The 12,077-nt window shown below is 41.9% G+C and overlaps 1 protein-coding gene across 1 annotated transcript; it reads right to left on the bottom strand.

Annotated features, from left to right (window-relative positions):
- On the bottom strand, nucleotides 1-11,646 carry LOC132234180 (zinc finger protein 14-like). Its single transcript, XM_059695221.1, has 4 exons — nucleotides 11,508-11,646; nucleotides 2,805-2,931; nucleotides 2,550-2,610; nucleotides 1-1,979 (listed from the first exon to the last, which is right to left on the bottom strand). The coding sequence occupies exons 1-4, from the start codon at nucleotides 11,508-11,510 to the stop codon at nucleotides 1,193-1,195; spliced, it is 978 nt and encodes a 325-aa protein (XP_059551204.1). The 5' UTR covers nucleotides 11,511-11,646; the 3' UTR covers nucleotides 1-1,192.
- Between the last annotated feature and the right edge of the window lie 431 nt (nucleotides 11,647-12,077).

Below are 12,077 nucleotides of genomic sequence, written 5' to 3'. Positions count from 1 at the left end.
AAAAGAATATGAAAGAGTTGGTGGAAGTTCTGAGGATACCCTTGATTGTAAGTGGAAAATCCAGAAAATGATATAAAACATTATCCACAGGGGAACATCCCAGCTCTAGATTTTTGTCCTTATTACAGGTATTTCTTCTCACAACAAAGTCTATTAAGCAAATAAAGAAGAACAAAAAGTAAAACTCCAAATATTAAGAGAATCCACATAAAACTATATTATTGCATAAACTTGCTTTATTCTACTATTCCAACTGTGTTATGTGTATAAAGTTCTTATACTTGTCACCCAAAAGGAGAACTTTTGGTAGTCACTAAGGTAGAGTATATATAATGAACTAGGGATTTACAGGTACTGCTACAAGACCAGTAGAAAAATCCCAATAAATACCACAGTCAAATTTCAATGGCCTCTTAGCACAAGCTAAATAAAATATTTTAACAAATTAATCCTAATTGCATATTAGAAGTAAACTTTGCCCAACCAGTGTGGCTGGGTGGTTGAGTGTAGACCTATAAATCAGGTCATGGTTCAATTCCTGGTCAGGCCCCATGCCCGGGTTTTGGACTTGATCCCCATTAGGGGGTATGCAGGAGGTAGCCAATTAATGATTATCATCATTGATGTTACTCTCTCTCTCCCTTCCTCTCTGAAATCACTAAAAATATATATTTAAAAAAAAAAATGTCTTTAACTCACTCACCAATCCCAATAGGCTTCAACATGATAGTGGAACAGATAGGGAGAAACAGCAATTGGTTGCCTCCTGCATGCATCTGACCAGGGCAGGGGAAATTGCAACCGAGGTATTGACTCTGACCAGAATCGAACCCAGGTCTCTTCAGTGTTCAGGCTGACCCTCTATCCACTGAGCCAACCTGGCTAGGGCTACACATTTATTAATGACTTGTGCTGTTGCCTGGAACACTATACTACACATGAATTTCCATTAAGCTTTCCTTATGAATTCTCTTGTGTTTCCAAGCAACTGTAAGGTCTGTAGGCTTTACCAAACTACTTACATTCATAGGATTTTTTCTCATTTCTTCAATGACTTCTAAAGGAAGAAGAATAGCTAAAGGCTTTACCACATTGCTCATATTCATATGATTTCTCTGCTGTGCAGTTTAGTGTGTACTTTTAAGGTTTGGTAATATGAGAAGGCCTTTTCACATTCCTTACATTTAATGTTTCAAGTATGACTTCTTTCATGTTTCTCAAACCAAACAAAATATCTGAAGGCTTTACCACATTGTTTACATTCATAGAGTTCCTTCCTAGTGTGCAGTCTCATGTGCCGTTTTAAGGTTCCATAACGACGAAAGCCTCTACCACATTCCTTGCATGTATAGTGTTTCTCTCCAGTATGAATTCTCTCATGTAACAGAAAGGAAGAGTGATAACTGAAGGCTTTCCCACATTCCTTACATTCATAAGGTTTCTCCCCAGTATGAGTTTTTTCATGACTTTGGTAAGAACTGGAACAATTGAAAGCTTTACCACATTGCTTACATTCATACGGTTTCTCTCCTGTGTGAGTTTTTTTATGTTTTTGGAAGCCTTGAAAATATCTAAAGATTTTTCCACATTGTTTACATTGATACCATTTCTCTCCAGTATGAATCTGTTCATGTTTGTGAGCAAACTGGGGATGCCTAAAGGATTCCCCACATTCCTTACATTTGTAAGATTTCTCTACACGTTTATAAAAAAAATGGTGATAACTGGTTTTACCACATGTCCTAAATGTATAAGGCTTCTCTCTGTATTTGTCATATTCATATGGTTTGTGTCCAGTGTGACATTTGATGTGCCTATCAAGGGGTGAATGATGCATAAAGACTTTTCCACATGTACTGCATTCATGTGGTTTCACTGCAGTGGTCTTCTTGTTCAAAGTCATTTCTGAAATAAGATTGGAGTTGTCTTCACATTGACTACCCTCTTTAGTTTCACAGAGTCTCTCCGCCATATGATTTCTGTAAAAAACAAGAAGTACGGTATTAATGATTTATTTATTAGCAATTTTGTTTATTAGGGTATTTGAACTGCATTTTTATGGTTTGTATCAAAGGGGTAGGGTTTTTGCCCTGGCCAGAGTGGTTCAGTTGGTTGGAGTGTGTGCAGGAGGCAACTGATTGATGTTTCTCTCTCTCTAAAACCAATAATAGTAAGTTAGAAAGGGGTAGGTTTTCTGCTTTGTTTGATTTGTTTAAAGTTCAATATAAAAAATGTTCTCAATGGGGTTAGAAGGGAGACATATGTAATACTTTCAACAATAAAGAATTGAAAAATGAAACAATGCTCTGCAAGAGGATTTCACCCTTCCTATTACTAAAACAGCAATAATCATATATAAAATTTAACAATACTGTTTTGAAGTAAGCTACTTCACAAACACTGAACATCCATGTCTAATAAAAAGGTAATTTTGGTGAAAATGTTCTGTAAGTAAAAATTGAAGCAGGGAGTATTTCCTTTTTAAAAAATTTCATGACATAATCAAATCTTCAAATCAACCACTACTTTCTATTATAAATAGGACTCACCTTAGTTTTCTCCCCTGGTTTTTATACAATTCTTCAATGTCACGATCATCCCATTTCTTCCCTGAAATGCAAACAAAACAAATCCAAAATATTTATATTAGAGAAATATTAGATTATTGGTCCATTTTTTTAAGCTGTGACCATGCCTAGTTTATTTACCAATGTCCTATCTTTTCACAATCCAAATCTTGGGGGGAAAAAGCAATGACCAAGAAACACATACCTATAATTGATGAAATGAAAATACATCCTTACCTATTGAGGCCAGGTTCTTGAAAGTTTGTCGCATTACATCTCTGTAAAGTTTCTTCTGTGAAGAATCCAGTAAGGCCCACTCTTCTAGGGTGAAGGTTACAACCACATCCTCAATGGCCACCGAGTCCTAAAACATCCCAAATACGTATTAGGATGTGGGAGACTGACAGCCCTGGATACCCAGACTCCATTTATAGGAAGGTTACATATAATTCTGTTGTCTCCAAATATTTATTCTATGACTGATCATCCTAAATTTACTCCCTTGTCCACTTACTTCATGGAAATTATTTGTGCACTCTTACTGTTATAACATTACATGTTACTGCTCTGCAACGGCAGAGTTCACAGCATGTTGAGAAATAACAGAATGCTTTAAACACACACACACACACACACATACACACGCATATTTTTAGTTTTTATAATTGTGATTTGCATTTTTTAAAATATATTTTTATCACTTTCAGAGAGGAAGAGAGAGTGATAAAAACATCAATGATGCCAAAACCGGTTTGGCTCGGTGGATAGAGCGTCAGCCTGCGGACTGAGGGGTCCCAGGTTCGATTCCGGTCGGGGGCTTGTACCTGGGTTGCGGGCACATCCCCAGTGGGAGATGTGCAGGAGGCGGCTGATTGATGTTTCTCTCTCATCGATGTTTCTACCTCTCCACCTCTCTCCCTTCCTCTCTGTAAAAAAATCAATAAAATATATTTAAAAAAAAAACAGTAAGAAATTCATTTAAAAAAAATCAATGATGAGAATCACCAATCAGCTACCACCTAAACCCTCCCCCCCCCCACCCCCCACCCCCACACACACAGCCCATTGGGGATCAAGGCCACAAACCAGGCATGTGCTCATGTGCCTTGACTGGGGATGGAACTGTGACCTCCTGGTTCATAGGTTGACACTTAACCACTGAGCCACACCAGCCATACCAAATACTATCATTTTAAGACCATCAATACTTGTGAGAAAAGCTTTCATTCCCTTATACAGTTCTCCACTGTATAAGGCAGAATTTAATCAATAAAAACAAAATGAAGAACTAGACTCTTTTTCTTCCATTCCCATCACCACACATGAGAGTCCACGAAAGCTGTGGAAATAGAACTTTTAATGAAGTCCAGCTGGCTATATTGTCCCTAAAGTACTCCAGGGCTTTAGTAGTCAATGCAGCTGGCAGAATGAAAACATTCTTGTTGGGAAGTATTGGTTGTAACTTGTTAAATATTCATCACAGATCTCTCTGTACACTTTGATCACCTTTTCTATGAACCTAGAACTGCTTTTTAAAAAAGCACATTAGGGGGAAAAAAAGGACAGATTTGTTACAATTCACCTGATGACTGACTTGGATGAAACACACCATGTATCATTCAACTGATTTAAACTTATTTCAACAACCTAGCATGATGCTCTATGAGCCTGAGACCAGTAAGAGAGGTAAAATTCCCATGGAACACCTTGTTGGAGAACCTAGGACTGTACATTCTGAGAAATGCCATGGTTACTATCAGTGTCTGGAACTCCAACATGGATCAGCAGTTTCCTGGTGAGTCCTGATAGTGCAGACTTAGTAATGTAAAGACAAGTGTTGCCTGGCTTTATATTTTGGGTATCTGACATTCCCAGAGTTCTTTTCCCACAAAGGGGCAACTCTTAGACAAGTCCAAGAGTCTGTGAACATATGCAGATGGGGCCGATGTGAACTAGTAGTAAGGCGACTGCCTGATGCTTGGTTAGAGGTGGTGACTCTTGGGGTTTGGTCTGCTATCAGAAATGAACCAATTGAACAACAACTCTCCACTAAGATCCATCATTTATTTATGTGTATTCTCATCCTGAAAGCGTGCGCAAGTCCCCAGTGCTGTCCACTCAGTGAATCCCAATACCACAGTCTCCTTCAATGGACTGTATATAGAAGGGGCAGCCATCCTGCAGGTGGCATAAGCCATAGAAGCAAGGTATCAGTAGGTGTCCATACCTGGTGTGGTACTGTTTCTGAGCCTAAAGCACAATGGCCAGCTCAGTTTAGGATCACATGCTCAGTCTTTATGAGCACCTCTATTGCCAGAGGTCCTAATACATGATGATTATAGTTCTAATGGCATATAGTGGGTGGCCTAGGGCAGGTTCTTGCATCAGAAGCTAACGGATAACTTAAGACCTTCATAATTAACTCCAGGAGGCATGAAAGATCATCACTAAAGCCTCTACAGTAAAGGAGATCCAAGGTCACTAGTAGGAGTGCCAACTGTATGGTAATTTAAGTAGTCTAGAACCTTCTGTGCCAGCAACATAAATAGGCTAAAGTGAATCGGTAAATAAGGAAATTGTGGCCTCCCCAAATCAAGCAGATATTGTGGTTGCTGAGAGGGACTGTGGCTATTTCTTAGTGTCAGGTAGGCATGAAGTACTCAAGGTAATAAAAAGCAAGGTTCTGCCCTAACCGGTTTGGCTTAGCGGATAGAGAGTCGGCCTGCGGACTGAAGGGTCCCAGGTTCGATTCCCGTCAAGGGCATGTACCTGGGTTGCGGGCACATCCCCAGTAGGGGGCGTGCAAGAGGCAGCTGAATCGATGTTTCTCTCTCATCAATGTTTCTAATTCTAATTCTGTATCCCTCGCCCTTCCTCTCTGTAAAAAATCAATAAAATATATTTAAAAAAAAAAAAGCAAGGTTCTGAACCAAGATTTCTATATCCAGCAAGGCTATCATTTAAAATAGATGGTGAATAAAGAGCTTCTCAGGCAGCCCTAGCCGGTTTGGCTCAGTGGACTGAGTATTGGCCTGTGGACTGAAAGGTCCCGAGTTCAATTTCGGTCAGGGGCATATGCCTGGGTTGCAGGCTCGATCCCCAGTAGGAGGACTTTAAGGAAGAGATCAACAACTATAGAGTCATTGTAGGGGACTTTAACAACCTGCTGACTTCACTGGATAATCTTCCAGACAAAAAATTAACAAGGAAACAATGACTCTAAAGGACACACTGGGTCATGTGGACTTAATTGACATTTATAGAACATTTCACCCCAAAGCTGCAGAATATACATTCCTCAAAAGTGCACAAAAATAGATCACGTGTTAGGACACAAAACAAGTCTCTAAAAGTTCAAGAAGATTGAAATTATATCAAGCATCTTCTCAGATCATACTGGAATGAAATTAGAAATCAACTACAGTAAAAACACTCAAACACATGGAGGTTAAATAGCATGTTATTAAACAATTAATGAATGGGTTACCAATGAGATCAAGAAAGAAATAAAAAACTTCCTGGAAACAAATGAAAGTGAACACTCAACAACCCAAAATCTCTGGCACACAAGCAAAAGCAGTCCTCAGAAGGACATTCATGGCACTACCTCAGAAAACAAGAAAAATTAATAATAAACTATTCAACCCCACAACTTAAAGAACTAGAAAGAGAACAAGAAAATCCAGAGTAAGTAGAAGGAAGAAAATAATAAAGATTAGAGCAAAAATAAGTGACATAGAGACTAAAAAAAAAATATATATATATATAAAAAATCAATGAAACCAAGAGCTGGTTCTTTGAAAGGATAAATAAGATTGATGGACCATTAGCCAGATTGATCAAGAAACAAAGAGAGAGGACTCATCTATAAAATCAGAAATGAAAGTGGAGAAGTAACCAGTGACACCGCAGAAATACAAAAGGTTGTAAGAAAATACTCTGAACAACTACATGCCAACACGGTGGACAATGAGGATGAAATGGACAAATTCCTGGAAAAATACAATCTTCCAAAACCAAATCAGGAAGAAGCCGAAAACCAGAATGGGCCAATAACAACTGATGTAATAGAAGCAGTAATCAAAAAATTCCCAGCAAACTAAAGCCTGAGTCCAGATGGCTTCACAGGGGAGTTTTACCAGACATTCAAAGTAACACCTATACTCAAACTATTTCAGAAAATCCAAGAGGAAAGAACATTCCTAAGCTCTTTTTATGAGGCCAGCATTATCTTAATTCCAAAACCAGATAAAGACACTACAAAGAAAGAGACTAACAGGCCAATATCCCCAAATGAACATAGATGCTAAAATCCTCAATAAAATATTAGTAAATTGGATCCAGCAATATATTAAAAATATTATACCCCATGACCAAGTGGGATTTATTCCAGGGATATAAGGCTGGTACAATATTTGCAAATCAATAAACGTAACACATCAGATAAACAAATGGAAAGACAAAAATCACATGATCATATCAACCCTTTGTACGCCATAAGCATCTATAGATAAAAGTAGTGGACCTTCCTCACACACCACGCGTCTATAGCCGCAAAACTCATATGTCAACTCTGGTCACCCAATTTTAAAATCAGACTTGTTAGTGACATCTCTGAGTTTGTAAAGAAATTTATGGTAACTTAAATTCATAAATACAGTGGGGCCTTGACTTACGAGTTTAATTCGTTCCGTGATGGAGCTCATAACTCAAATTACTCATATGTCAAATCAAAAAGTGAACAAGTGAGACACGTGATGCTGGGCTGATGTTGTGGCGTTCACTGTGACGTTCGCTGCGCCAACTAGTGGTGGGGTATCTGAAGCTGGCTCATAACCCGAATTTTAGCTCGCAACTCAAAGCAAAAAATCGGCCGAGAGAGATGGCTCGTATCTCGAAAAACTCGTTAGTTGGGACACTCGTAAGTCAAGGCCCCACTGTATTCCAGCGCATATGGAAGAAATAGGGATGGTTTCTGTTTGGACCAGTTAACTGGTCAATAGACACAGAAAAAGCAATCGACAAAAATCCAACACCCTTACAGCAAGGGGGAAGAGAGAGAGCACATTTCAACATGATAAAGGCCATATATGACAAATGTACAGTGAACATTATACTCAATGGGCAAAAACTAAAAGCATTTCCCCTAAGAACAGGAACAAGACAGGGATGTCCCCTTTCACCACTCTTATTCAATACAGTACTGGAAGTCCTAGACACAGCAATCAGACAAGAAGAAATATAAGGCATCCAAGAAGAAATAAAAGGAGGAAGTAAAACTCTCATTATTCACAGATGACATGATATTGTACATAGAAAACCCTAAAGATTCCATCAAAAAACTACTAGATTTAATAAATGAATTTGGCCGAGACCGGTTTGGCTCAGTGGATACAGCGTCGGCTTGCGGACTGAAGGGTCCCAGGTTTGATTCCGGTCAAGGGCATGTACCTGGGTTGCGGGCACATCCCCAGTGGGAGATGTGCAGGAGGCAGCTGATCGATGTTTCTCTCTCATCGATGTTTCTAACTCTCTATCTCTCTCCCTTCCTCTCTGTAAAAAATCAATAAAATATATTTTAAAAAATAAAAAAAAATAAATGAATTTGGCAAAATAGCAGGATACAAAATCAACAACCACAAATCGATGGCTTTTTGATATACCAATAATGAATTCTCAGAAAAATAATAAAACATACACACAGCCGAAACTGGTTTGGCTCAGTGGATAGAGCGTCGGCCTTCGGACTGAAAGGTCCCAGGTTCTATTCCGGTCAAGGGCATGTACCTTGGTTGCGGGCACATCCCCAGCGGGGAGTGTGCAGGAGGCGGCTGATCGATGTTTCTCTCTCATCGATGTCTCTCTCTCTCTCTCTCTCTCTCTCTCTCTCTCTCTCTCTCTCTCCCTCTTTCTCTCTCCCTTCCTCTCTGTAAAAAATTAATAAAATATATTAAAAAAAACACACAAAAAAAACATACACACACACAGACACCCATTTACCACTGCAACCAAAAAATTAATACTTAGGAATAAACTTCAACCAAGGACCTAAAAGACTTGTACTTGGAAATCTACAGGACCTTGAAAAAATATAGAGGAAGATATAAACAAGTGGAAGAATACACTGTGTTCATGGAGTGGAGTGGTAGAATCAACATCATTAAAATGTCCATACTACTCAAGGCAATCTACAGATTCAGTGCAATCCTTATTAAAATACCAACAGCATATTTCACAGAACTAGAACAAATACTCCAACAATCTTGAGAAAGAAGAACAAAGTTGGAGGAATCACAATACCAGATATCAAATTATATACTACAAAGCCACCGTACTGAAAAGAACCTGCTTCTGGCACAAGAACAGGCATACAGATGAACAGAATAGAACAGAAAACCCAGAAATTGACTCAAGCCTTTATGCTCAATTAATATTTGACAAAGGACGCAAGAGCATACAATGGAGTCAATACAGTCTCTTCAATAAATGGTGTTGGGAAAATTGGACAGATACATGCAAAACAACGAAACTAGACCACCAACTTCCACCATACACAAGAATAAACTCAAAATGGGTAAGACTTAAATTTAAGCCCGGAAACCATAAAAATCCTAGAAGAAACCATAGGCAGCAAAACCTAAGCTATCTCGCGTAGCCATGTTTGCAGATACATCTCCTAAGGCAAATAAAACTAAGTAGAAAATAAACAAATGGGACTACATCCAAATAAAAACCTTCTGTACAGCAAAAGAAACCGTCAACAAAACGGAAAGGAAGCCCACTGTATGGGAGAACATATTTGACAATGATACATCTGATAAGGGGTTAATATCCAAAATATATAAGGAACTCATACAACCTAACAGAAGGAAGACAAACAATCCAGTTAAAAAATGGGTAAAGGACCTAAATAGACACTTCTCTAAAAAGGACATGTCAATGGTCAAGAGACATATGAAAAAATGCTCAGAGTCACTGATTATCAGAGAGATGCAAATTAAAATGACAATGAGGTACCACCTCACAGCTGTTAGAATGGCTACCATCAACAAATTCAAGTGCTGGCGAGGATGTGGAGAAAAGGGAACCCTAGTATACTGCAGGTGGGAATGCAGACTGGCACAGCCATGATGGAAAACAGTATGGAGTCTCCTAAAAAAATTAAAAAATGAAAAGATAACATCTAGGTCTTAATTACATTTCAGCTCCAGACCCAGAAAAGTAGCAAAACCAGACAAGTGTCCCTCAGGACTAGCTACATTGACTAATGACCCCCCTGCCCAGGCACGGACCAACCAGTGGAGACCCTGACCCAGAAAGAGCACACCTGGAAAGCTGAAGAATCTTCTATCAAGACCTCCCCTGACAACTCCCCTAAGATTTCCACCAGCAAGAAAGAGAGAAATAAGCTCAGGACAAAGGCCCCAGGGCATGCTCTCCCTCCAGAGACCACACCCATCACTGGTGGTATTCCCTTCCCCCACAGGCACGTTTCCTTCGCCTTCTACCCGGACCCCTGGAGTCTTGCAACCCCGAGAACAACAAAGGGCAGCAGCAGCTCATCTGAACCCGTCGCCAAGACCCCCCCGTACCAACTCAGACTTCTCAGGGAGCCAAAGCAGCCCAACCTAGGCTCCCCTCTTGCTTCTACGCTCTGCCCTGTTCACTGTCCTCAGTATATTTTTGCTGCCATCATGGACTCAACACCCTTTGGCTCCGTGCTGTGTACCCCTTCCCTTTGTATATCCCGATCCCCCAACCCCTTAAATAAATTCAATTTTTCTCTATACCCCATCTGAGATGGCTATTTATTTAGCCTGACCACGCACCACCGACTTTAACCTTTCAGAAATATTTTAAACTGTCTTTAAAAACTCTACTAAGTAAATACATGTTACCCTTACTGAAAAACGGGGGCTTACAGAAGTGAATAAAGCTTTTAAGGGTAACTAATCCAGGAGGACCCCCCCACCCAAAAGACTTTTTTTAAAATTTTTAAATTGATTTTCAGAGGGAGAGATAGAAACATTAATGATGAGAAAGAATCATTGATCGGCTGCCTCCTGCACGCCCCCCACTGGGGATGGAGCCCACAACCCATGCATGTGCCCTTGACCGGAATGGAACCCGGGACCCCTCAGTCGCTGGCGGACGCTCTACCCACTGAGCAAACCGGTTTCGGCCCGAAAGACTTCTTATAGCATGTCTGTGCCCAAGGAAGATCCTGGGCGGGTAGGCACAAAGATTTCATGGAAAGCAGTTCCACCTGGTTAATTTTCTGTTTCCTCTCATGTAAAATATCCACAGAACAGACATCATCTTTAAAAATGAGCCATTCATGCCTCCGGGGAAAATTATAAAGGTGAAATACACAGGCGAGAAAAAGCAGCTGATGGTGATGCGAGTAGCAGAGGAGAAGGTGGCGTTTGGGAATGGGGCGGAATCTTAATTTTAGGGACTTACTGCCAGCCCCAGTTAGAGTTAGGCGGCGGCTGGGGGGTCGGGGGTGGTCAAGGGTCGTGAGTTTCAGACTCTGCTTCGCAAACATTTGGAAGACGGCGGAGAAAACAGGTGCTCCGAGGTGAAAGTTGGGACCGGGGACCTCACGGACCACAGCTCCGCCCACGTCGGAATTCCGGGAGGCCGAGTACTGCTGCCCCCACGACCCTCCACGTGGTCGCCCCACAGCCTGGAAGGATGCTGGGCCGTGTGCGCAGAGCTGACCCGAGCGGGTCCAAGTGCCCGCGCGGGGCGGGACAGGACGCCCGGTGGGGCTGCCGGCTCAGCCCCCGCGCCGCGAGCTGGAGGGGACGGAGGTCCTAGCGGCGCGCCCCGGGGACGCGGGTCCGAAGACTCCGCACTTGACCGAGGGGAGGCCGTGCCGCCCATGGTTCCACCAGCCCCTCGGCCGGTCTCCTGATCCGGCCCCCGCACACTCACCATTTCGGGGTGTCCGGGGTCTCCCTGAGTCCTTTCTACGAACCCCACGACCGGTGCAGATGGCACAAGGGGTGCGGCCGAGCCACCGGGGACTGTTTAGGACGGGAGGATTCGCCAACCCCCGCAAGGCTTGGAGCCGGAAAGCACGGAGACCCCCATCGGCGCCTCACCCCACCCACGGGCCCAGCGGCATCCTTGATTGGGTACTTCCCCCAGACCCCGCCCCCTCGCGTCTGAGTGACAACAGGCGGGAGGATCAGCCAGACTACCCTGAACTCAGCCAAACCTTACCGCGCCGCGTCTATTTGCATTCGAATAGATCCTTTTCCTGGGTGTGGGCTGGCTGTGCTCCGCTCTTAGCGAACACAGGGCCCAGGAAATTTCGGATTGAATTTCCAAGAACCTGAAGGTGACTCAGCAGGCCTGGCCATGCTGGAATGAGAGGGTCTTATGCCTCGAGGGGGTCACCTAAGAGTTGGAGTCCACTTAGGAAACTGTTGACCCTTGTTTAGAAACACAGACAATGGAATGTGACCGGGCCATCTTTAATAGAGTCTGGCTCCATTGCAA

This window comes from Myotis daubentonii, chromosome 5, assembly GCF_963259705.1.
Source record: "Myotis daubentonii chromosome 5, mMyoDau2.1, whole genome shotgun sequence".
Classification (NCBI taxonomy): Eukaryota; Metazoa; Chordata; class Mammalia; order Chiroptera; family Vespertilionidae; genus Myotis; species Myotis daubentonii.
Note: the sequence above shows the minus strand (reverse complement) of the source record. Positions and strands in the feature narration are given on the sequence as shown.

Bases quoted from the DNA above. Each gene is read 5' to 3' on its own strand.
- LOC132234180 (XM_059695221.1), bottom strand. The intron at 2,611-2,804 runs GTAAGGATGTAT...TTTGCATTTCAG, and splicing joins CAAGAACCTGGCCTCAATAG to GGAAGAAATGGGATGATCGT. The intron at 1,980-2,549 runs GTGAGTCCTATT...TGTTTTTTACAG, and splicing joins AACCAGGGGAGAAAACTAAG to AAATCATATGGCGGAGAGAC.